At 34.5% G+C, this 25884-nt stretch overlaps 1 protein-coding gene across 10 annotated transcripts in view; it reads left to right on the forward strand.

Moving 5' to 3' along the window:
- The first annotated feature begins 22011 nt into the window (after positions 1 to 22011).
- The window catches only part of LOC100546506 (sodium channel protein type 2 subunit alpha), a 55875-nt gene continuing 52002 nt past the window's right edge, over positions 22012 to 25884 (forward strand). For all 10 annotated transcript variants that reach the window (XM_085227757.1, XM_085227755.1, XM_085227760.1 and 7 more), the window contains exons 1-3: positions 22012 to 22278; positions 24440 to 24558; positions 25458 to 25547. In XM_085227757.1, coding sequence (XP_085083883.1) covers positions 22012 to 22278; positions 24440 to 24558; positions 25458 to 25547 — 476 coding nt within the window. The remainder of the gene's footprint in view (positions 22279 to 24439; positions 24559 to 25457; positions 25548 to 25884) is intronic.

A 25884-nucleotide genomic window follows, 5' to 3' on the forward strand; every position in this document is an offset into this window, starting at 1 on the left:
TTGCTTTTCTGTGTTGTCTATGAAAAGCACAATAAAAATGAGTTATGAAAATATCTCACATATACCACAATAAAATGTTACTGTAAGTCAAAGATAAAAAAGTAAATAATAATAATAAAAAATAAAAAAGTAATTTCTGAATTTAGCAGGTTTTTTTTTTTAAGTTTACACTTGTGTGTAAAAACTGCTGTTGTTAGTGGCATAAACTTGCCCATTACAATTGTGTGAAAAAAATAAAGTTTCTTCTATGAAAAATTCAGAAGAGTACTCTGAAAATCAGTAAATGACAGTAACTCTCTGAACTGATTCTAAATCTACTAACACTCTCCAAAAACACCTACAACCATGGTTTAGTTATGTTTTAATTAATCACATTAATAGTAATTAAATGGGAATTAAAACATATATCGATTGAACAAATCTAATTTTCTGACATTTTTAAACTAGTCTTAAAAGTAGAATAGCTAGAAGAATCTTTCTGCTTACTCAACCATGCTGATAAAGTTGGTTTCTACCAGAAATTTCTCTGCCTCTCAGAGCATGGCTAACAGCCATATGCATAAAAAATAATCATTTTATTAAACCATGCAAAAACATTTACCCAGAAGAGATGGAGCAAAAGGTCAAACTCCAGTTTCCAAAGTACATAGGACATAAAGCGTCTGATGCACTGCCAGTAGCTGTTCTGGCCAACAGACATTTATCTACGCCTGCCCTTCAGATGCCTCAAAGAAATAGCTATTTCACATATTTAGAACCCTTAAATTTCCTTTTTGTAATCTTTATCCATAAATCTCTTAAACTCTAAACTCTAGGCCTGTTCAGTAAATCGCTAAGGTAGAAAGCAGGTCTGCAGAGTGAGCAGGTTCATGGTTTCTTTATCTGTCATCTTAAAAGACATAAAATTAACTTTAATCAAAAGTTGTCAGCCTTTGTTATTTAGTTTTGATTAAATCTTAAATCAATCATTATTTTCCTTAAAATGTGAGGGTCACCTTTTCAAAAACTTACAGAAGTGAAACTGAAATTTGGGACAATTCTAAGTATGAAGCAGATTTTTTTCCCCTGATCCAGAGTTACTTTAACAAAAATGACCCTTGTGACTACTAAATGACAACCATATTTTAATTTTATTACATTTTTTTCAGACATGAAATATTGGTATTTGAGGCATATTAGTGCATGGTGCCATTTTATCTCCACCTAAGAAGAAACTAAGATTAGCTTTGGAAATTAAAATTTTCCTGAATATTTTCTATGTAATGAAAACTATTTGATCTTCATAACTACTTTTGAAGAAGACAATATTTTAGATCAGATTTGTAATATTTTCAAAAAGCCAGTCATATCTTGGCTGCCTGAGGCTAGCATTGAATCACTTTTAATGACCAATTGAGAATACATATTTGAAAGGGAGTGTATGCAACAGTTTTTAAAAATACGTATGACTTCCACCTTTCATGTCTGTGACATTAGTATGCCTATAGTGAGAATCACTAAGGCATTAGCTTGTGCTCTCTTCACAGTTCAATGCACCAAGCATTCTGTATCTTTATCACTCTTGGATGAAAGCAGATTTATGGTAAAATTATTATTCTTTAACATGTTAGAGGTTTGGGGTTTGTTTTTTGTTTGTTTGTTTGTTTGTTTTTAAGTTATGTATCTCTCTCAGTGTAGTATGCTTTCCTAATTTAACTATAAAGGTACTGCTTTCAGTCCTGATAATTACTAAGCATACTGTAAAATGTAGATAAACTTTCTAATGCAAAATCAACTTGGCAAGTGCATGTTATTTAACATATTTAACATTTAACAGAGCAATTCTTCTAAGCACTCCAGCTTTAAAAGTCTAGGAAATAAATAAATCATAACTTGAGGTTTGCTTAACAAAAGCTCCCCTCTCTTCAAGTGATGATTACCTTTCATCTGACCAATTAAACCACATGACTCAGTAGCAATAAATGGAATGAAAACAGATGAATGCAATCTCTCTGTTTATAGGTGTCCTGGGAGAGCATTATTAGATTTTGATACTAGCTCTGAGAGCACTACTGCACTTGTTGCTGAGGTATCATTTAATTCATTTGTCTATCTGAAATTCTATTTGTTTGCTTTGAAATTGCTCATCTTTGTGCATTTGTCTCATCATATAAATAGATATGGAATTCTTTAGAAGATGGTCTATAACCTGTGAGTATATAGTGCCTAAAATAACTTCCCAGACGTGGCTGATTTTGTTAGACATTACAAGAAATATTAAAATACTTCAGACTTGTTCTCTACATTAGGGCTAGCTAACATAATTATTTTAACCTATAGCCCCTTCTAAAGCCAGAAAATATTATCTCTGTTCCTAAAGTGATTTATTACTCACATACATACATGGTGTTTTTCAAAAATTTTCATAATAATTTTTCATAACTTAGCCTATCTGTGAGTTTTATAAGTACATCATTTATCAATTAAAAGAGGGGAATTTTTAATGAATTTGTTATCATTTGTGACTCTACTGTGTTGAGCCAAGATAGACAACAGATAATATAGCTAATATTGTGTTCATCTAACAGTGTTTTTATTATTGTGATTTTAAGAAGAGGACAGTATTCTGGAAGCACTTAGGCACATCTAGAAGGTGGTTGGAGTGGTTATTCTATGTTATTATTATTGTCATTACTATGTTATTCTAGTTATGCTTTGAGACTTTTTTTAGTTTTTTTTTTCTTTTACTAAAACAGTGGAATTACTGGGATTGATTGAGGCCATTTGAGTATAGTCTTTTATTATTTTTCTACAAGAACAGGAGGGCTCTGTTATATAGTGACATTAATGTTGAAATACTTTTACGTTATTCTTAAAGGCTACAATCATTACACAGTGCACTGCTGATCACATACCTTTATTATGATATTATTATGAACAACTTAAAGCAGATCATTTTTCAGGTAATGTGCTCTGTGATCTGTTGTCAAAAGCTTCATTTTAATAGTAAAAGGCTTAATTTACAATGAAGTCCTTCTACTGTTAAGTGATTCTACAGACAGAATCTTATTATTGGTGATACAGAGAAGACATTGTTGAAGCATATCTTCAGCCTCCTCTTTATCCAAAGATCTGCAGTTCTGCTCTGTAGCATTCAACTGGTTTTTGTACTCTGTATTTTCTTTCCCAGTTTTGAAATTCCATGGGTGCAATCCACGAGGTCTTGAAGAAAAAGAAACAGTAAAAACTTCTCTATAAGCCTATCACTATTATCCTTAAATTTTAGAGAAGATTTTTCCACTGCAGTTAAGAATATTATCTTCTCTAAATTTTACTTACTACCCTCAGTAGGAAGCAGATATATATACAGATTCTCGAAAATGCAGATTATTAGCTCTAAAGTGACTCTCAGGTCCAAGGTTTGAATACATGTATTAGTTATCTAACATAAAATTTATTAAAATCAATCTTTTTGACTCTTCACTCTAGTGAAAATAAAGAAGTGGAAGGTTGAAAAATACTTTTATACTATTATATCGACCAGTGTTTAACTGAATATCACTTAGCCATATACTGCAGTGTAGTTGTAGTTCATTTTCAAAGGCAGATATGTAGTTAAAGGAATAGATAGCTGGACAAACACATTGTGCCTTTAAGTATGTTAATTTGACAAATGATGAGTATCACGATGTATAGTCCATAAAAGTGCTTGAGAACAACCAATTAGAATTATTGCCCCAAAATAATATTATTAATCAAATAAAGTATTGCTGAGAAGTTACATGTAATCTATATGCAAGGCTTGCCCTTATATGAGGTTTCATGAAGGGTCACAAGGACTGTATTCATTCATGTTTAACACACTAAAGTTATTTTTTCTTTGCAACTAACATTCTCAACATTTCTATTTGAGCTGTTTAGTTAAAAGCGACTGAATAGCTTTGCATTTATTCAGTCATTTCTGAGAGCATAACTGCACCTGGGGTAGGATTTCCAGACAAATTATTTAGAAATGTTCAGACTTCAAGTTATAATTTTAAATGTAATTTCTGCAATGAACGTTCAGTGATGATTCATTAACATTGTACTAATAATTTAAATTCAACAAGTGCCACGCTGGCACTGGTATAAATTACTTTTGTCAAAGCAGTTTATTCGTTGTTGTCTTTTAAATGACCACATTGTATTTTCAGATCTGGTGGTCTAGTTTAATGTTAACTCTAATGTTGAGTGGGATCTTGGGGGAGAGAGAGAGAAAAGGAGGGGGAGAAAGATTTTGTATACATAAGGTTTTGTATACATATGCCTTTGATATATGAAGTATGTGTGGCATATATGCATTTTATACAGGTTTGTGGTGAATGAGTTTTTTCTAAATTGAATGTTAATATTTAGAAATTCTAGTGTAGTTGAGTTGTTTTTTTTCCTACATATAGATGATTTGATATATTTATTCTGTAAATGCATATGGCATAATTATTTGTTTCTGCCCTGTTGTTCTACAATTCCACTACTCAAAAAAGCATTAAGGAATTATTCAGAACCTGATTCAGACTCTGTTTCATAAATCACAGTCTTGAAGTGGTTTCTGTGAATATGAATCAAGCAATATACAGGTAATCCTAAACATTGATTCAAGAAGAATATGAGCCATCTAGGAGCCATATTCATAAATTAATACTTCCTGTGTCTTTTTGTGCATCATAATATCTATTAAAAAAAAAGTTTTTTTCCTAGATATTATTTTAATGATGAAGGTTGATCGTTGAACTTTTTAAGTCAGTGACACAACACATCTCTAACATCAGACCTATACCTAAAAGAAGGTCATCTTAAAAAAAGTAGGACCAAGGCTTCTTTGACAATATCACATTAGTCTACCCAACTTTTGGAATACTAGCACATCAAAATTAGTTATTTCAAGATACGCTGTTATAAAGCTTACAACAGAAATCAAATTTCTGAACCAGCCTATAATCAAAACTGCTTTTTATACACCTTTTCCTCTTGCTGCCAGAACTAAGGACGGTTTCCTACTTTTAATAAGGTTAAAATAGCTTATTATGTAGATTAGAATTTCTTAATTTTTCCATGTCAGATTCAATACGTATAACTCTCTCCTTACTATGATGGGACTAAATGAATGTATTTTGACTATGATGTTGAGACTTTCTGAAGACCTTCAGAGAAAAAAATGTCTGTGATTAAAAATAATAAATAAAAGTTATGAAGCATGTAAGCAAAGTCAAGCCCTATCCAAGGAGCGGTTTGCTTTTGAAAACAAAATACAGTTACAAAACAACGTTCCTAATGAGCTTAAAATCAAGATGCCAGCTTCTGCACATTCATGAATTCACTAATATAACATAATTCTATGAGAGCAAAACCACTGCTTGAGAGACAATGAATAATAATAATTTTTTTTTTGGTGAAAATGTATTTCTTCTTAACTTCTGAAAGTTTGAACATGTAAATATTAAAGGGAGAATTTGTTTTTATTTTATTTTATTTTTTTAATAAAACTCTGGTGTATGTTCAGACCCTCATAGTATATTTGAAATAAAGGGAGGATTTGCCTGAGCAGTATGATCAGGATTGTACTCAAGTTTTAAAAAACGAACAAGAAAAGAAATGCACCTGCATTTGCAATCTAGGGGCACATTCTCTTTCACTTATTATGCAGAAATTATTGTGGCCATTTTAGGATTACTGTCTGAATATACATTTCCGTTTGCTTTTGTAAGTCAAATTCAGGAATTTGCAGTCCATACCTGTCAAGCACACACAAAGTTGAACTGAAATAAAAAGGACTATTCACAAGTTGACACAAATGCTTACGGATTGTGGTTTAAGTATGCTGACAAAGGGATTTATAGATAATAGTATAGATAAAGGGCAGCAGTTGCAGGCAGCTGTTGCTGTGGCTGCTGGTCCATGCAGTCATGGCTCCATAGCAGCCACTGTGCTGGATGCATGCTGGCAGCCCAGCAGTCACTCTTTTCCACAACCTGTGTATGACCACTACAACAGAGAACTGAACCATCTCTATCCATTGCTAAAAAGGTGCTTAAAGAAAATAGAGAGGGCAAAGCAGTAATTGGTTCTTATGTGTTTTTTTTCTTGTTTTGTGGGAGGATAACATTTGTTCATTAAATCCCACATGACTGAAAAAAGCTGGTAGTTTGATACTGAATCAGTTAGGAACAGCAGTGGTCTCTAACAACGTTGCCTGAGCACAGTATTCACTCAGCACTATTGCACACAGACCAGGAGATTTTGGAGCCCTGCCCTAATAATTCTTCCCTGCATGACCATAGGAGTTCTAGGTAAGAATACATAAATCCCAGCAATCCTGTATAAGGGAAAGACTTTGAGACTTTTATATAAGTATAGCGCATTTTAGACACAGAAAAATAATTTAAAAAAAGATGATGCCAAAGGTGCATGGTAGTTTGCAACAAATAGAACAGCATCTAGATACACACCAAATTCAGCACAGAGCAGTGAGGGGAACAGTCAGTATCTGAGCCATCTATACATTCCTCTCTTCTCATGGATTTTTATAAGAAACAACAGATTTACAGCTAAAGACCCTGCTAAATGTATTCAGACAACTGTTTTTAAATTAAAATATTAAAATTTTAAGAAAATAGTCTTTAGAAGTGTTATTCAATAATTGGAGAGGCTCTGTTGGTCTGTTCTGCTTCTTGCCTAGAGGAACTTACTACACAGGATCTACTTGTAGTGTTGATGCTTTGTACGTGTTCGTTATCTTTACCAGTAGGTGGAGCTGCCACGTTAGGTGCTGCTTTTTGTCATTTCTTCTCCCCCTCCGCTCCCCCACCCTTCGCCCTCCCTCTTCCTAATAAGCTGTTTTCTGATACATGTTGGGTACCATAGAGTGAGAGGGAACAGGAAGCGGAGGCAGAATCAGAGAGGATTCTGGAAAGGTCTCTGTGTTTTCTTTTCCACTGAGAATACAGAAATTATGATTAATTAGTAAAGCTTTGTGGATGGAAATTTGTACAATTTCAGGAGGAGATACATATTACCACGTTATTTTTGGATGCTGGGCTTTGCAGTGATTTGTCATTCTTCCTCAATCAGGTAAGCTGGCAAAACATTAAATCGTACCCATAATAAATCTTAGCAATATGATCTTTTCCATATTTTGGAACGAGACTTTACCCTCTGGTTTGTTGTTAAGGTAGGGCTAAAGATGGAATGGGGAATTCAAAGCCATTTTGTACTGACTGATTGTGATGATGGTGTGATTTTTTTTCATTTTAACCTAGTTAAATCTGGTATCTGGCCTCTTAATGTGATATTGTAATGCAGTAGACTTGCTTGCAAAATCAGATCTTTTTATCATCAAGGTGTACTACATTAATTCTTGGCATGACCTTGTTTCCTAAGAAGAAAAATGTGGTAATATCCAGGCTCAGGAACAGCAGGTCTTGTAAGACTCCGAGCATCTCAGATTCTGATGATCCAGGAATAAAATCCATGCAGTTTGTTAATGCCATTTCAATATGCACACACACACAAACACACATTATATATATATAATATATATATAATGTGTGCGTGTATTCTTTGTCAAAATCTCCTCATTGGTTAGATTTTTCTAAAAGGCATATAAGGAAATATTTTCTTTCTGTGCCATTTTTTTTTTCCCATAGAATACAGACTGTGTGTCTGTGCGTCTGAGAGAATGGACTCACCAACTGTGAATTAACCAGAGGGCCACACTGACAATACTGCTCACATTTTGTCCATAACATCACTGCCTAGCTTAATACATCCTTCTTGATAGGACAATTTGGATAAATAAGCAGAATAATTATATTTCTTCATGTTCTTTTCCATTTATCCATTGTCTTATTCATTGTTTTTAGTAGTAATTACAGCATTCAGTTATTACTAAAGGTAAAAGGAAGATACTAATAAAGCTCATTTTGATAGATTCTTTTTTCATTAGTGGTTCCACAGATGTAGATTCACATGGTATTCAATATATATAGTACTGTAGTATTAATTTGGAAATAATTTTCATGAGAAAAAAAAAAAAGTAGAAATACAAAGATGCCAAAAAACATATAACACCATTAAGGAGCTCACTGTTTACAAAACACTGTCTCAGTCCGTATAAGAAAAAGATGCAGGATTGACTCTCAGTTGTTGCTTAGTGCAGCAAGTAGGCCTACATGAAGCAGTGATAGGAAAGGATGAACTTTACAGTTCATATTTTTATGTTGCCAAATCAATAAATCTGTGACTTCCTTGTGTAATATCTTCAGCATAAGTAAATAATAGCAACAATGATGCTTGTTTAAAAACGTACCACTTTTGTGCTTTCATAATGGATTTTTCAAGAAAACAGTTTTCTGTAAAGACTTTTTAAGTCTAATTAATCTTAATTTACTCTCACACATCTCCATTTTGGGAGGAAAGACTGTGTTAAAGACTAGATTGCAAGCTGCTGTGGTAATTTGAAGCTCCATAGCACCTGTTAAACAGATATGTTATTTATTAGGCCTTGGTATTTATAGAAAATATGCTTGTATTGTTAGCTCATGATCTTTTTCTCTAAAGAGCAGAAGACCTCACACTGATTTTCTCAGCTGTGCTAATTAAACTGCCTTTTGAAGTTGTGTTGAGGTAATAAAAGATGCTAGCAGAGGTGGGGGCTGCCACTGCTTCAGTGAGGAACAACTCCCTTATACGCTCCTAGCTTTTGTCACCAATGTAATTTGGTGACCTTTATTATCAGGTATTTGGGTGTGGGGAGTGTCAAGGGAAAGAAAAAATAAAAATAAAAAGTGTGCTTTCCAAATAAATTTGTTGATGATACATTGTGTTTTCACCTCTTTTTCTTCATCAGATAGCACTACATGAGTTAATTTGTAGTTTTTTTCCACACCCTCAGCAGACAAAGAATTTTAGAAGCAATAATGAAGGTGGGATGTGAAAGAGAACTTGTGACTGATGGCATCCTGCTGCTGCTTGCATTCTTGGCCCCATATGTGTTAAATATATGCTATGTATTACATTGCTGAAGTCCCACAACTTTTGATGTATCAGATAACAGCAGATGCTGAGACTTCTTCAGAGTAGGCAAGAAAGTTATGACCTGAATCACTAAAATGAAAATCCTGGCAGTTTTTACTAATACACTGTTTGTGATGTAAGGTGACAAACAAAAACTGTTCAAACTTGAGTTAAATCTAATGGAAAATAAGTACAAGTTTCTGATATTTGGTCATTTTATTTGTTTAGATTACCGTTTTGTTGACCTCTGAAAACAACTGCTGAAAGTAAGATCCAGGATTTAAATCAGAAAATTCTAGGTAAAGTTTAGAAACTTAACTTTCAGAAGTCTAATAAGTTTATTTGCCACTCAGCATACTTCTCTACTCTGTATTTTTTAGCTTGCAGCTGTTTAATCAGTAATGTATGCTGATTAACATATATTGCAGCAAATATCATTTCATCAGTGTCACATTGAATTCATAAAACATTTAAAGAATCATAATGAAATTGACATGCATTCAGACTGCTTGCAGGACAGATGTATACACTGAACTGAGGCTTTTCAGGAATAATAGCTGAGGTTCCAGCTACTATTCCTGATTAAAAGCTCTGAAGCACATTGCCAACAGCACTTCCCTGTTATCTATGAGGGCTTCTCCAAAAGTAATGCCTCCTATATTATTATGTTGGCCCACAACCTCAAATACCATTGTTGGTAAAACAGAAGTAGAGGTTGAACCTTCCTGCCGATATTCCTTTAAATTTTGTTGCTTTTTTTTTTTTTTTTTAATTTTTATTCATTTATTTCATGAGCCTGGCATACAGGTTGTTTTTCATTGCTGGTCAAAGGCATAGCTAATGGCAGTGACTATGTTGAAAAGTAGAGCAAATTCTCAGCTTTATAACACTACTGTGTTATTGTGCTCTTTATATTTCTTGTAGTTTCTGTAGAAATAAACAGGAGGCATTACTTCCAGAACAACCTAAGTAATTGTCCACCTCAGGAAGGAACTCAGAGCTGGTATCTTACGTTAAGTTCACCTGCTTGCACCAAAGTTTTCCTTATGGTCATCTGAAGTCCCCAGTAGTATTCTGATAGTACTATTGTTTGGTTTTTCTTGTCCTGTAACTAGGTAAAGAGCAGGATAAGTGTAGCTCAGGCAGAGGCTGCGTTACTTCAAAATGTAAATATGAAGTAGGAGCACAATGTGCTTTTGAACAACCACAGTGTGTATAAGTGCCACCACTGTAATCCTAAACAGGAGTATGCAAATTAAATTATAGGTCACAAGAGTATCTGGTTTTTCATTTGCAAAATGATTCCCACAAAAAAAAAAAAAAAACAAAAAACTGTTCATTTATTCTACCAACTGAAATAGAACAGAATGCGTTTTATAATAATACATTCAAATAATTGCAACATATTTTAATTGTATTTTTAATTGTAAAAAGTTAATGTTGAATTAAAGAGCTTAAGCATTTGTGAGCTCTTTCACATGTAAAAATCATAAAGGTTATTTCTGCTCAGATTAGTTGTCTAATCATTCACCGCTTATACATAGATCACTTCAAAAGTGATGCCTCCCATTAATTCCTGTGGAAAATACAACTGATATAAAAAGCACGAAAACATTTGATAGACCAAATTCTCAGCTACAAAACACAATTTTTCAGCATAGTCACCACAATTAGCTGTGCATTTTCACAGCAATTAACAAGAGCCTGTGTCTTGCACTCAAAGATCTGCACCAACAGAGGTGATCCACTGTTGCCACTGCTGAAACACACCACCCACCACCTCACTGCATTCACATCCACTGCTAGGTCTCCATCAACAATCAGCAAGCATCAGTGAACATCAGTGTGCTAATTTTTCCTGCATGGAGGAATGCAACCACCCCATTGCTTCACAGGCACTTCCATGCCAGACACTACTTTTTCTGACTGCTCCTCTGCTGCTTTCTGTCACATGGCAACAACACATTACTGAATATTGGTGGAAAGGTTCAACTTCTACTGCCATACCACCAACAGCTGCTTCTGATGTCATGGCCAACATAATAAAATAGGCAGTTACCAGCTCCGGAAAACATGATGGAGCTGTAGGTGCTCCTGTTCTTTGCAGGGAAGTTGGACTAGATGATCTTTAAAGGTCTCTTCCAACTCAAATGATTCTATCATTCTCTAACTTTCAGAGCAGTGCCTGTAGTTACCAATCTTTCCTTTTTGAGAAGTCCTACTTAGGCAAATGTAAATCATGGGGCTATCATATGCACAGGTCCTTCTTTCAACCTGGAATTGTTTTCCCTGCTGCTTCTCTGAGGTCATGGCTCAAGCTGTCATATCACCAGATCAATAAGATTGAGTATGTGTGTCCTCACTGCGTAGTACATACTACTGTGTGGCACATACCAGATATGTCAGTTGCATACATGCTGTACTGTTGAGCTACCTGCACAGCAAAACTTATGTCTGTCATGTGCTGAAGGACTGCATGTATACAGACCAGCCAAACAGTGCATGCACAACATATCACTGACTCCCTGTCTTGGCACTGCAACAGGCACAGCCTCATACTTCTTTTGTAAAGTACCTGACTGAAAACACGATGGCCACTGACTGTGGCCTGTGAAATCTGACATGATTTCAAAGGTGCCAGTATGGGAAAAAAAAACCTCAAACAGCATCAATATTATTTGCTCTGTGTTCCCAGTATAACTACTCAACAAGATCCTTGTCAGAGCTGCATAGCAGACACTTCCATTTATAGATTGATGGTTAAATTAGACATTGTTTATTTAAAATTGGGACTTCCTTTAGGATTAAAGTCTTTGTATATTTTCATGACTTAAATTCTGAATAAAAACAATACAAATACATTTCAGCCTGTGTTAGAAAAGAATTTCTACCTAGTGAAGCTGTAGTTGAGTATTAAGGGAGATCCCCTTAGAGGTTTTCACTACTATTAGTTTGAGTTCCCTGCCTTACATTTTCTATATATCAGATTGTTAAATACTTCCTATAAACTAACACCTAGAAAGAATGCTAGAATTCTATTAGCAATCCCAGTGTATGTTACTTAGAACCACAGGCTTTATTGTACAATATTCTAAGTTCAATTATACTTAAACAGTATAAGAAAAGACGTCTTTTAAATAAATGGGATAACTTGCTTTACTCCATTGCAGTTCTGACTAGATCAAAATGGTACTTCCATAATCCATAATTCTTTCCATTAAGAAAACATTCCAAACTTAGGGATTAATTTAGCTTTATTAAGCAGTTGCATGCAAATGGAACTTGAAGAAATCCATGTGTATTTTTCATCGATCACGTTAAGCCACAGATATAAAATGTTTTATTTTCATTTTGAATTTCCATGCTTATACCTCACATAGCAAAGACCACATACAGCTGAGAATTCTGTATAAGCCTCTCAGCAAGTTATCCTTTTTTCCTTTCAGTTCCTTAGACAACTGTCAAAGTCTAAATACAGTCCATTAATCTTGCACTATACAAATTTTATTTTCATTTTTTTTGTATTGATTAGTTTCTGGAGCTGAGTAATACTAGAAAACAAATATCTCAGCTGTGTGGTTCTTAATGATTCTGTTCATTTTCTGAGTTTATATTGATATTTCTTGTTAGTTTTACAAGCAATGTTTTGTGTTGTAAATGCATTTTCATTAGTTTCTCTAGAGAAATTTAGAAGAGTATTACTTTTTGAAACACCTTTGTTTTAATTTTTGAAAGCAACAGTAATATCGTGACGTAGTTAGACATTGTCAAGTGATGTTTCACTGTAAATTCTTTAAAACCATAAGAGTAAATAGTGGTAAGCGCTCACAAATACTAGGAATTAGTTGGATATAAGGTGTGGGGAACACACAACAAATAATTCTAATCTGGACAATTATATCTGTAGATAACTGTTTCTTGTTAATTTAAAATTAGATTAACACTTCTGTAATCACTTAACACTTCAAATGCCCTAGACTTCCACTCATTGCTTGGCATTTGCCTCTAACTTAAGATTCCACTTAGAAGCCATTACTGGCATATTGTAAGGAAAAAAAACAATCTTTGTAGGAGTATCTAATTTTGAATAACCCCATTTCTTTCCTAAATCGAATTTCAGAAGCATCAACACAATCTTCCTCTTCCACAGGACAACACAACAATAGGTAGCTATCTTTTTCAGCTCAGCTGTACATTAAAAGGGAGCTCAGGGAGCTCAAGTGCACGAAGAGACAATTTGAAACATTTTTAAAACATTGTATCTCACAATATGAAGGATGTTCTTCTTCATCTTAAAAGAAATCCTGACGCTGTATAGGCAGAAGAATTCAGGAAAGAGTCCTGCACTTAGAAAAGAGTATATTGTGTAGTTTGCTCATCAGCAATCACTTCTGATGAATGCCTGGGGTTTTACCTATGATTCACTCCTGGAAGTTGAAGCAGGATAATCTGCTCCAAATAAAACCAATTTGGTCAACATATCTTCCAAAATAATTCTCTATAACTGCTTTCTGCTACAGTAAAAATTTATAATTTAAAACTGCTTTTGCACATTTATAGTCCTGAGGTGAGAACCAATTACAGTAGATTAAAAGCCTACAAAACATTAAGGCAAAATGTTAAGAAAACATAATTAAGTGTTGATTTGTTATGTTGGTGTTTTTTTTTTTGTTGTTGTTGCAATACATTACAAGTACCCACCTTATAGAAAAAGATGTTTAAAACTACATGAGACGAGAAATTGACATTTTGTAATTAATTTACCAGAGTATAAATTCAGGACAAAGCTCCAACATTTTCACCAACCTCCTCCCTCTGATTTTTGCAGTGACACTGCTATGAGGTACAGCATTAGTAGATATACAGCTGCATCCCTCATCCACTGGAAATACAGCCAGTAAGAACAGATGTGGGATGTAATAAATAGGGATAAGAAGGTTAGAGTTGCATGTGAAAAAATGTTGCCTATGACTGCCTTGTGCTTATTCAAAATAAGGATTTATTAACATCACCTGCATTGTTAGCGTTGTCAAGCTCATTCATGCCAAAGATGGATACCTCTACCATTTGCACACAGCAGTTATTTTTAAGAACAGACCAGAAGTTACAAGGCCTCTTTCGAAAATAAGTATCATATGAATATTTAGTATTTGTGATGTTTCTTTCATTAGGAAAAACTATTTCATAGTTTTAAAGCCTGCAAGCAACAGAAGTTAACAGTTTTTGCTTATTTGCCCTGTCTCTGACCGTGAGATTAGATTTTAGCCACTGTGCTACTTCAGAGGCAGAATCCAGATGCACCCAATAGGCAAAGGGATGGGTAATCCCCCTGCACACCCCCAGGGAATTGCTACATTCAGTGGAAAATTTGCATTGCTGGATAAGTATCATTGGTGGCAGTATCAGTCATGATCCCTTGAGGGTAATAGTTGAGATGAAGCTTTCAGATGTCTTCAGTGGAGCCTCTTGTAGTGACTCACCACAGCAAGATGTGCTGAATCAGTGCCTCATTCAAAATGACCAGGACATGAAAACTTTGCTGTGAGCGATCCTCCGAATGACTTTGTTATTAAACAAGTAAAAGATTGAGGCATCATTTATTGTATCTTTAAGAAAGTTATTCTAGATTAGTAATGACTAATACTCATATTTTGAACATATTTTCTGTAGAAATACTTTGAAATCAGTCTTTATAAAAGAAGCTGTGGTCAAGTAGAGAGCTTTGACTATTTTCCCACCTGTATTCTTAGAACAGATCTGTGTCAACACAGATTTTATCCACAGACTTTTCAATGGCTGCTCATTCTCAAAGTGTTTGGAGAAAAGTGCTATAAAGGATGCTTTAGCAGGAGCTAGGACTTACAGGGATGTTTTATTTTTTCTTCTGTAGGAATAAGAAACAAAATAATGACAATGTAAAATAAATTTTAAAAGAGCCAGAAATATAGTTCAAATGGGAATAAATTCTCCAAGATACCTGATCCCAATCTCAGTGGCTGAAGACTAAAGTTTCCAAGATGTAAGCAGACTATTTAAATTTAATGAAATATATGCTCTGAATATTGAAGTTTTAAAGGCTGAGGAAGCAGCAGCTTACTTTTAGTCAATTCTTGAAATGATGCAATCTGAAGAATGTGGAGAAGAAACGGCCTTTGCATTGCCTGAGATGGAAGAAAAATTTGTTACACACAAAAAAAAAATCTACTTATACTAACTTCCTTAAGATAAACAACATGAAGAAGTATCCATGTTTTCCTCCAAATACATATTGAATTAACTTTTTATTCCTGGTTAAAGACTATAAATCCAGGGGGGAGTAATGATAACCTTTGCAGTTTCCTAAGCAACACTTGAGAACCTTCCTGTTAGTCTTGGCACAGTTGTATCACAAAAGAATGAACTAGTCAGATGGTAATCTCAACAGACATTTTCCCCCTTTCATTTAGAAAATGCGATTAAAAGAATAAATGGAATTTTTGAAATTCACATGACTTAAAAGATATTCTGAAGTGTACTTTCAGTCTGTGCTAGGTTTTGTGGGCTAATCTATGTTCCACCCTGCTTTTACTGTCTTTTCCTTAGGTTGGAAAAATGTGGCTATATGGATATGTAAATTTATCTTTGCCTACTGCAATTGATTTTGAGAAGCTCTGGACATGGGAATAAAAAAAAAAATATCAGAGTTCTGGAAAACTTCAGTCTCAAAGAAGCTTCAGCTCCCAAAGAGAAACTTTTCTTAACAATTCCATTTTCTGCTAGAAATGCAGCTTTTTGTTTTGTTTTGTTTTCATGATAGCAAAAGATCCAGTGGCTAAATTCTGAGATCTGCTTTATCTTTGAGTAACAAAGGTAAGACTATCTTTTCTTCTCAGCCAGACGTTATGTTCTGACTTATATGATGTGCATTTGATTTGCTGCTATATCTCTTTAAAACATAAGCTGGAAAATGAAATGTGCATCATTAAGTTTCTGCTCTTTGACCTTATAACATGTAATGTTTACTGTACTTATTTTTCAGTAGAATTTAAGAATCTCTGCAAGATATTTGCAAAAAAGTATTATGTTCCATTTATGCTGGTAGGCTAAGAAACAGACTCTTAAGCTGAACGCATTTGACTTCTTAAGATTTCTTCTCAAATACTTCAGGCATTCACATATGATCTCTTTCCACACCTTTTCAAAAGCAACTCATTCTTTAGAAAATACATAATGGCTGAATTTAAAGAATTCCAAAAGGTTTGGGTCTATTTTTATGAGTAAAAAAGTCAAAATATTTATATTTGTGGTTCTACGTTTGCAGGTACGTATCTGAGGAACACAGATTCATTTCCCTAGAAAACATACTTTTTTTTTTTTTACATGACCAAGCTTACTAGATAAAGCATACACTGGCATGGATATAAGAATCATATGGTACTATTTGCCATACGTCCCAGTTAGGGGGAAACAATATACAAACAAAAGAATCAAAAAAAAAAAAAATCAAACATTGTAGTGAAGCAGACAGTAAAAAGAGATGAGTGTGGGATGCCAGTGGGCTCAAAAATAACAAGACAAGAGAACAATGTCTGAAGATATCCCAAAAACCAGCTTCTGGATCTTTCAGACAGGTTTGAGCTGCTTTCCAATTCCTGATCTAATCTGTTTTGAAAGTTTGCTCATCTGACAAATCTTTTGTTGGTTAGATTTAACCTCATATTTTATATTCTGAGAGATTTTCAGACTCTTAAAGTGTTGTTTTTTTTTTTTGTTGTTGTTGAAGTGGGAGTCCTTCAAATATAGTTACCATTCTTTCACACCTTTTTGAACACCTTTTAATGAAAGCATTAAATAAAATCATGAGTAAGACCTCTTAAGGACCATATTACTTATTAGTATTTCCTGTATTTACTGATCATTGGTCAGGCTTCAGCTACAAGTTTACATTCAGATAATTAAAACTATCCCATTCTAAGCACTTCAAATTAAGCTTTTATTACAAATATTATTGCCATTGCATTCCCTTATTAGTTATTTTGTATCCCAATAGTAGCAATTACTTTGGTATTGTTATTTATTACCACTATTTATTATATTAATAAATACCTTGTGGTGACTTCATTATTTTTATTTTGAATAGCTGTGCAATAGTAGTTGCCTACAGGCTATTAAGGTCTAGCTTACAAATTGATACAAAAAATTATAAATTATCTCTAGCAATGACTATAGTTAAGGAAAATGACAGACTAGATTGACTAGCTCCCTGACTTAGGATCAACAGTTGACTCAGTGGCTCTTTATATATCTCAATCAGCTCTCCATCACATTGATTAGATTGCATTGCACTTTTAATTGAGAACTTTAAGATACCTGATTAAGAACATTAAGAACTTGTGTCTTCTTTTTTTAAGTTCTATTTTTCCAATCAATTTTTTAAAGCAGTAAAAATGGCTCAAAGATGCCATGAAAAAATATGGCAATGATGTATAACCATAAAAAAAAAAACAACTTTGAAGCTTTTCAGTAGACAAGGGGATAGGTTTTTCTCTGTCAAGTAAACCTCTGCTCATGTGTTATTTCAGTAGAAGTATTTCTTAGTGGAAAATCTTTGTACTAAGTTAACATTTACCCATCCTTTCTTCTTTTGTTGTAAAGGTCAACTGAATGCATTGGAATCAGTAGTAAGAGAGGGAGCTGTAATGACACACTCTTGTAGATCCTGTCTGTAGTCTCCCTGTTCTCCATTTCTCACTAAGATAGCAGTGGTTTGAGTTGATGCAACTTTCAGATGACATCAGCAAACACCTACACTTTTTACTTTTACAGTAGCAGACAATCTCCAGCCAATGCTGAAGTGATATCACCAACCCTGCTGTTTATGTCTGTCCTGAAGTGGGAGCCTCACCTTTTTAATTTGGACAATGTCTTTACTGCCCTACCACTAGCCAATGAGTATCATATGAACATCTGTTGTTTAGAACAGATTTTTAACCTGATTTTCATGCAATTATGTTTGTTTTTAACAAAACCATCTGAGGCTACTTCTGCACTTGATACATCAGAAGATATTTCTAAATTACAACCTCTCAAATTAATGATTAGATAAAGGAAATTACATTATATGATCATTATACAGATTCTGTTTGCTAGTCTTGCACTTTTACCACTGCATGTTTGTGTGCCAGTATTTGTTTTAATGGAATGAAAATCTCACAGTTAGCTTTCCCAAGGGAAAGAAAAAAAAAAGAAAGAAAAAAGAAAAAACAGGAAAATTCAAATACCCATGATCTGAAAGAAAAAAAAGCAGCTTGAAAGAAACACTACAGGATTTGCTACTTTTGTAACTTGAAAGTTTTGAAGAGTGGACATGACTTGTTTCACACAGACTACAAATGTTCAATATCTTGGTGATTTTAATAAATAATCATAGTATCCATCTCACTTTTACAGTGCCAATTTCAATGTTACAATTTGCCTGATTTAAGTTATCTTAAAAATAGACACCTTCAGGCTGCTTTCTTTGGATTTTTCAGAGACAAAAAATTAATTTGACATCATTAGCACAGATATTTTGCCTACTTTCTAAGTCATTTTCTATGTAAATTATGAGATGATAATTACATTCAAAAATAAAATGTAACAACTTATCCCTAGGACTAATATAATTAACTGAAATATGCATAAAATTAAGAACATATATGGATAATATGTATTAATCTTTAAAGGAAGGGATTGAAGGAAAACTAGAAGAGGATTTGTGAATGAAATGCCCAAAGACCACTGGATTAATTTATTTGGTATAAAATGTGTCTTTAATAGTAACCTGGAGTTCATGGTTTCTTATCAAAGATGTTGAATTGTAGGCTGAACAGTATCAGCTATTAAGGGGCCCCAAGAGAGCTGAAGTTTCAGGGCAGTGTTTTATTAATTTTCTGGGCTGCTAAGATCTTTCCTGCATTTTTGAAAATATTCCTTAGAAGACACCTCTTCAATAAAAGCTACTCTGAAATAATTAGACAGTTTTTTCTGTGTGGTATCACTTACGGCATGGCAGTTTATCCACAGGACATAAGCAGCTATAAAATCAGCAAAGGAAGAAGAGGGATGCTGCCATTAGTTTATAGTTCAAGGCCTGCTAAGAACTTCCTCAGGGCTTCACATAGGGAGCAGAATTACTTTTGTTTCATTGTTCTATTAAACTACTGTAAGTATAGCAAAGGTAATCATAAATATTTGTGATTTTGTTTATACTAACAACATTATGTTACAATACTGTAACACAGCAGAAAGCTCAGCGATGAGAGCAGAGTAGCAAAATCCTAGGGTGCAACACATGAGGACTTGCTCAAATGCAACAGCCTCAGGGACAGGAAGAAGAAAAGAAAAAAAAAAACCTAAAAAACACTGCTTACCTTCAGAAAGTCTCAGGTACAGAGAGATACCCAGCAAGATACCCTTACACCACTACCACCCCCCAACCCTTAAATGAGGTCTGGGAAGGGGTGGATCCTGACTTCATTGCATGCACGTGAGCTCCCCTGGATTGTTCCTGCCTTCCTACCAGGTGCTCAATTACTCTTTCAAGCCGTGACTTAGCATTTCTGCTACAGCAGTGTAGTGTCTAAACAAAAATGGTTTAGCATATTTAGTATAGAAAGACACTTTTGTAATAGTAGCAGATAGCAAAGATAGTAGAGTAGATAATAGGAAAGTCAGTAGTAGAGACAGGACTTAAGTAATGTTTCTGGACTGTTTCCAGAGAATGTACGTGCTTCCAATTCTCAAATAAAGGACAATTTTTGAATTTAATAGGGCGTTACATTAATTATTTTTAAAAAAGATAACTTTTCTGGTTGATTTAGTAGATACCAGCAAAGAAGGAATGGCTTTAAGTTGCACTAGGGAAACTCAGGTTGGATATTTGGAAAAATTTATTCACAGAGATCAGTATGAGGCACTGGAACAGGCTGCTTGGGGAAGTGGTAAAGTCATCATCCCTAGAGGTGTTCAAGAAGGGGGTATGTGCAGCACTGAGGAACATAGTTTAGTAGACAATATGGTGGTAGGTGGACGGTTGGACTAGGTGATCTTAGAGGTCTTTTCCAGTCCTGGCGATGCTATACTGAACTCAGAATCTTAGAAGCATGTGATAAGGATGCTTGCTGGAGGCACTGGCTCACTTAAAAAAATATTTTTTAATTTATCCTGCATCAGTACTTTCAGCCCCTCCTGGATTTACATATTACATTAACACAAGGTTCTCTGGGGTTTTTACTTAAGAAAAACTTTCTCCATGTCTACATCACAGTTTATGAACTTATGGTCACCTCCATTCTGGTATTGTGTTACTCAGGCAATAATCTGCCAGTTACATTATTTCAGTGATTTCAATGCACATTGTACACACTGATGCCATGCTGTGAACACACTCCATAAATAAAGACTTGAAGTGGCACAGGGACAAGTTTACCCATGATGTTATTTGCTTGGTAATTTGGATTTAGGAATCAGTAGTCTCATTTCTTCTTCTATTTTTCCACTGCAAATTCTTCAAACATTTTTTAACATACTGTTTCTCCCTCTAGGATTTAGGTTTGGAAAGGTCATCTGAAAGGAAATAATTATTTTAAAAGATCATTACTGTAGCATTTTGTGATAGATTGTGTGCGTGCATGCATGCCATTTCTACAAGTTGCTCCAGACAGGTGAGGACTTTAAGAGGAAGACTGCTGAATGAATACAAATGAGTATAATATTATGGCTCACATCTAGACTTAACAACTGCAGTATACAGTTGTACGTTACAAGGTAAAGTAGGGAAGGCTGAATGGCTTAGTTATGCATAAAACACGACTCTACCCACTCACTTCAGGCACCGAAACTCACTAACCCTAAAAAAAAAATCAGTTTTCATAATTTTTAAATTATAAAAGCAATTATTACAGTATGCCTTTGCAAAGTATGCAGCAAATAATGCTCTTCTGTTAGTGGCAGTGCTGCTTAACAAGATTTGCCATTCCCCTTTCCAGCCACTTTCCTCTCACCATTGTGCTGCAGACTGCATCAGTCTGAGCAACTGGTCCCTCTGCAGAATTACTTGGAAGAAAGAAAAGCACATTACTTTCAGCTGATGCACTGCATGACTACATAAAGAGACCTGTGTTGAAATGGGGGAGTTTGGTGCAGAGAACAGGAAAAAACAGCAGAAACTATAGCAGCCAGTGTTGGCACCAAAGACATTCACAGGGAACCTCAATCCTTGGTTCCTATTAGTTTTAGTCTGAAACGATGTTATGATACTTCTGCAAGGAATTTGGACAGTGCTCATTTCTCATATGGCCTTGATCACATCCTCTCTTTTTTTAAAAGATTTGTGCTTCTGGTTCATATCTCACAGACAGTCAGTAAGTGGACACTAACCTGCCTTTGTGCCTAAACTTTCAGAACAGTAAACTGCCAGAAAGAAGGAATAATGCTTGTTCATTCCATCACTCAGTCTTCATTTAAACAGCGTTAATCAAATCAAATTATTTAATTTCTAGAGTTAGATTTCTAATAATTCAGAAAAAAGATACAATGTGTCAACCAGAAAAATATAGATTTGTAAATATCAAGAATATTTCATAGAATATGCATTTACAGTTGCTATTAAAATGGAAATATATATTTAAAGCACTATATCTGGAATAGTCTAAGGCCATAAACAAAGCAGGGCTAGTGAATATAAATAATGTCTTCTCCAAAACCAGCAGGAGAAAGTTGAAAAATAATCATAAATTTTAAAAATATCTGCATAAAGCGAGCAGTTGCTTTTAATATTTTTCCAGCCTTGAAATATGCTGTTTCCATTTCAGGACTGGAAAATTTCTGTGCAAATGTGTTTCATTTGTTTTATTTTATCTTCTGGTGGTACACTGTAGTTTTCCTAATTTATTTGCATTTTTCTTTGTAGGTCATTCTTATGCAAGAGGCTAAAAGGAATTAAATTTGCAGGATGAAAACATGGCACAGGCACTGCTGGTACCACCAGGACCTGAAAGCTTCCGCTATTTTACTAGAGATTCTCTCGCAGCTATTGAAAAACGTTCTGCAGAAGAAAAAGCTAAAAAGCCCAAGCAAGAACACACTGATGATGATGATGAAAATGGTCCAAAACCAAACAGTGACTTGGAGGCAGGAAAGACACTGCCATTTATTTACGGTGACATACCTCCAGGAATGGTTTCTGAACCTTTGGAAGACCTGGACCCATATTATATCAATAAAAAAGTGAGTGAATATTCTTTTGCACAAAACAGAATATCATTTTCTGCACTTGAAATATTTTTTTTTATCAGAAAATGTGATGGTTAGAGTCACCTAGCCAGTAAATACATAGAAATATCTTTTCATCCAAGAGAACTGATTTATGTTCTTCTATACTGTGACTTCTTCAGCATCTATTGAATTACTTGCTATTTACCTTAGTTTAAGGGAGCCGTAACTTCCTTGAACTTTCTTGAAGTTGAGCACATGGTTGGATTTTCCTGATTTCAGTATAGCTGTAAGACTGGATATGAGATACAAAATACTCCAAGTGTGATTTTGCAGTGGAGATGATTGCATATAACCAGATAGCATCAGATCACCCAGTTCAGTGAAATAAAAGATTGTAGCCATATTTCTTTCTTCTGCTATAGCTATATCATATATTCTAACACAAATATACATAAATGGCACAGGGTCTTTTTAAATCTTGGATCTTACAAAACAGACTAGTTGTAAAACAACTCTGGAATGAAGTTTCATAAATTAGTTCAGGTATAAAGTTTTTTGAACAAGTCTACAAATGAAGTGTCAGAAAACTGAGTACTGAAGTATAATTTCTGATATCCAATCAGAAAAAGTAGTCATAGCTTAAGAAACTCAGAGTACTGATGAACTCATCGGATTACTGAAAATAATTAGTGAACTGCAGAATCTTTTATCACAGGTGACATCTGCATTTATGTTAAATACTAGCCTAATGTGCTCAACAGAAAACAAACGGACATCTTAAATGATGAACTGGAATTAATCATCCCTCCTTCAATTTGTAGCATAAATTACTCTTAATCACTGCCTTGTCCCTGCAGAGAAAATCATACAGGACTTGGAGGCTGCCTTCAGGGTGACCTTGGGATAGGCAGAATTGTTCTACTATTTCTAACTGGGTGCAAGACTGACAAGCAGAGAGAAATGCCGGATGGTGTAAGGGCACCGTCGTCCCCAAGGCCATGCACATCACCACTGTGTGAGCAGGTGCTGGCAACAATCCATTACCCGTAGGCTTTCCCAGCAGAATGAGGTCTTCTCTCCCCGAGGGCACAGGCCAGGTAGGCAGCAAAGGCCATGGGAAGGACAGCACTTTTCTGATCAGAGGCAGGAGAATAGAAATCAGCATGGAAAGCAGTGATACCATATAGCTCAGCTGAGAGCATAACAAAGACTCTATTATGGTAACACAAAGCAGAGCCATTACCAGTGACAAAGAGCAAAAGGAATGAAGAATAGTCCTGTCCTGAAGAAATTTCTGACAGTACTAAAGACGCAAGTATATCTTAAGCACAAATAAACTTGGAATAAAAATTAAAACACTTTGGCAATGACTGGCAACAGGAACAAAATGAATGTTCACCATGTGTTTATCAGGTTATATTTGAAAAGCTAATAACTACCTAGATTTGGTGCCACAGATATGGAAAACGAGAGCATATTATTAAAAATGAATACATCATATATTTTTTAAGAAAATATTTGTTTGTATTGGTTCTGGTTATACTGGTTACTAGCTGCTGATGTCAGCTGGCAATTTATTCATTCCTTTCATTTTTTTCAGCTCCTCTTTTAGCAGATACATATAATCGATACTGGTAATGTTTAAATTCTCAAATGAATCTGAAATTATTTTAAAATTATGCTACATTGTTTAGTGACCAGGTGTTTGTCCTTGTAATCACATAAACATGTATATAATTAGAACAAATACTTGTTCTAAACACAAACTGGAATTTAGAGTGGCTCTATTATCACCATTTTTGTTTGTTTGTTTGTGTTTAATGACATGGTAGAAGTACAAATTTGAAAATCCAACTTTAATGAAGTCTTGAAAATATTTTTTATTGATGAAATGTCGTATTTTGCTATTACTGATAAACTGAAATTTTTGCTGATAATTCTCACCAACATTAATAGTATCTGAATTCAGTCTATGTGCTAGGAAAGTCAGCGAACTGGATAATCATTAATGGAAGGTTTAATTCATTGTATGTATAGAAATCAGTTGTTTTCCTACCACAGAGAGTAGAATGAAACTTGAAACTACCAGACGGAAAATGGAATACTTAATAAGGAGATGAAGACACGTGTATAGGCAGTGCTGCATTTTAATTGTATAATTTTTGTTTTGCAGACTTTCATAGTATTGAATAAGGGAAAGGCAATTTTCCGATTCAGTGCCACATCTGCCTTGTATATTTTAACTCCTTTTAATCCCATCAGAAAAATTGCTATCAAGATTTTGGTACATTCATATCCTTTTATTCTTGATGTTGATTTAAACCTTGCCCTTTAAAACTAAAATGATTACTGAAATAATACTTTTCGTATGAATTTACAAATGATGTCCATGTGGGTGTACTGTGTATGCTAACTAAACATACACTGATCAGTCCTAAAAAGCAGCCACGTCACATCTTAATTGCAGTATGGTCTTTTTCTAGCAGGAGAATTCTCTGCAGAACCACTTAAAGCTGAAAGAGTTTAAATATCAGGCTTTATATACAAAGAGAGACTTGATACCATGCAAAGCCCTGCAGCTAAGGCCAAATTAGTAACAAGCCATTGCACTTCAATGTATCTAAGGTCACTCTTTTACTAAGACCAGTAGTACTATTCATATACTTGACTCGCTTAGCAAGGACAAAAGAGCATGAGTAAAGAGCTGTTTTCTCAGGCATACTTTTTTGGTATTGTGTTTTCAGCATTGGGTTTGATGTTCTATTAAAAAAACAGGTCAAATTAGAGAATATTTTCCAATATATTTCAATCACATCCAAATAAAAACTTGGGTGTGTGCAAACAGTCTCTGCATGCAGATGTTTTAGAATGAAGCTCCTGGCTTAAATGAGAAATTACATTTGAGTACGCATTTCATATTTTTACACATTTAAGTATGTACTCAGGTTTAATTTAAATCCCAAACCTGCCAAAATTATAAAAGCAATGCAATGTTTTACAGTTACTACACCATAACATGCCAGATGGCATACTGTTTTAAATAGACAGAATTATGTACAAAGCTTTATTTTCAGATTTTATTTAAAATTTCATGTTATTTGTACATGTTTTTATGCTCTTAATATTTTAATGCTTTCAGTATTGTAAAATGGTCATGTTTTTCTGACTTACCTCCCTTGACTATAATCTACATTATTCAGCATGCTTATCATGTGCACTATTTTGACCAACTGTGTATTTATGACCATGAGTAACCCTCCTGACTGGACAAAGAATGTAGAGTAAGTTAACATTTTTACTTCTTCATTTTTACCTCTTTTATTTTGTGTGGTTCTAAACAATAAATATTTGTGGAAAGTTGCATAGCAGAATGTGCTTTTCCAGAGTTGTGAAGAACCAGATTCCAGAGGTCATTAATATCTTTCTGTTTTCCTCCTGAATAGTCAGTATTTTAGAAAGAATGGCTTGTTCTTTAAAATGGTGTTTGAAGAATGTTTGAGTTTGTACTGTGAAGTCCTAACAGGAGATCTTGGCTTTGGGGTTTTGAGATGCAAATTGGAAAAGGAGCTCCAGCATTTCGAAAGTACACATGAAATTATTGCATGTCACTGGGGAGTA

The sequence above is a fragment of the Meleagris gallopavo genome, chromosome 7 (assembly GCF_905368555.1).
Source record: "Meleagris gallopavo chromosome 7, MGAL_WU_HG_1.1, whole genome shotgun sequence".
Classification (NCBI taxonomy): domain Eukaryota; kingdom Metazoa; phylum Chordata; class Aves; order Galliformes; family Phasianidae; genus Meleagris; species Meleagris gallopavo.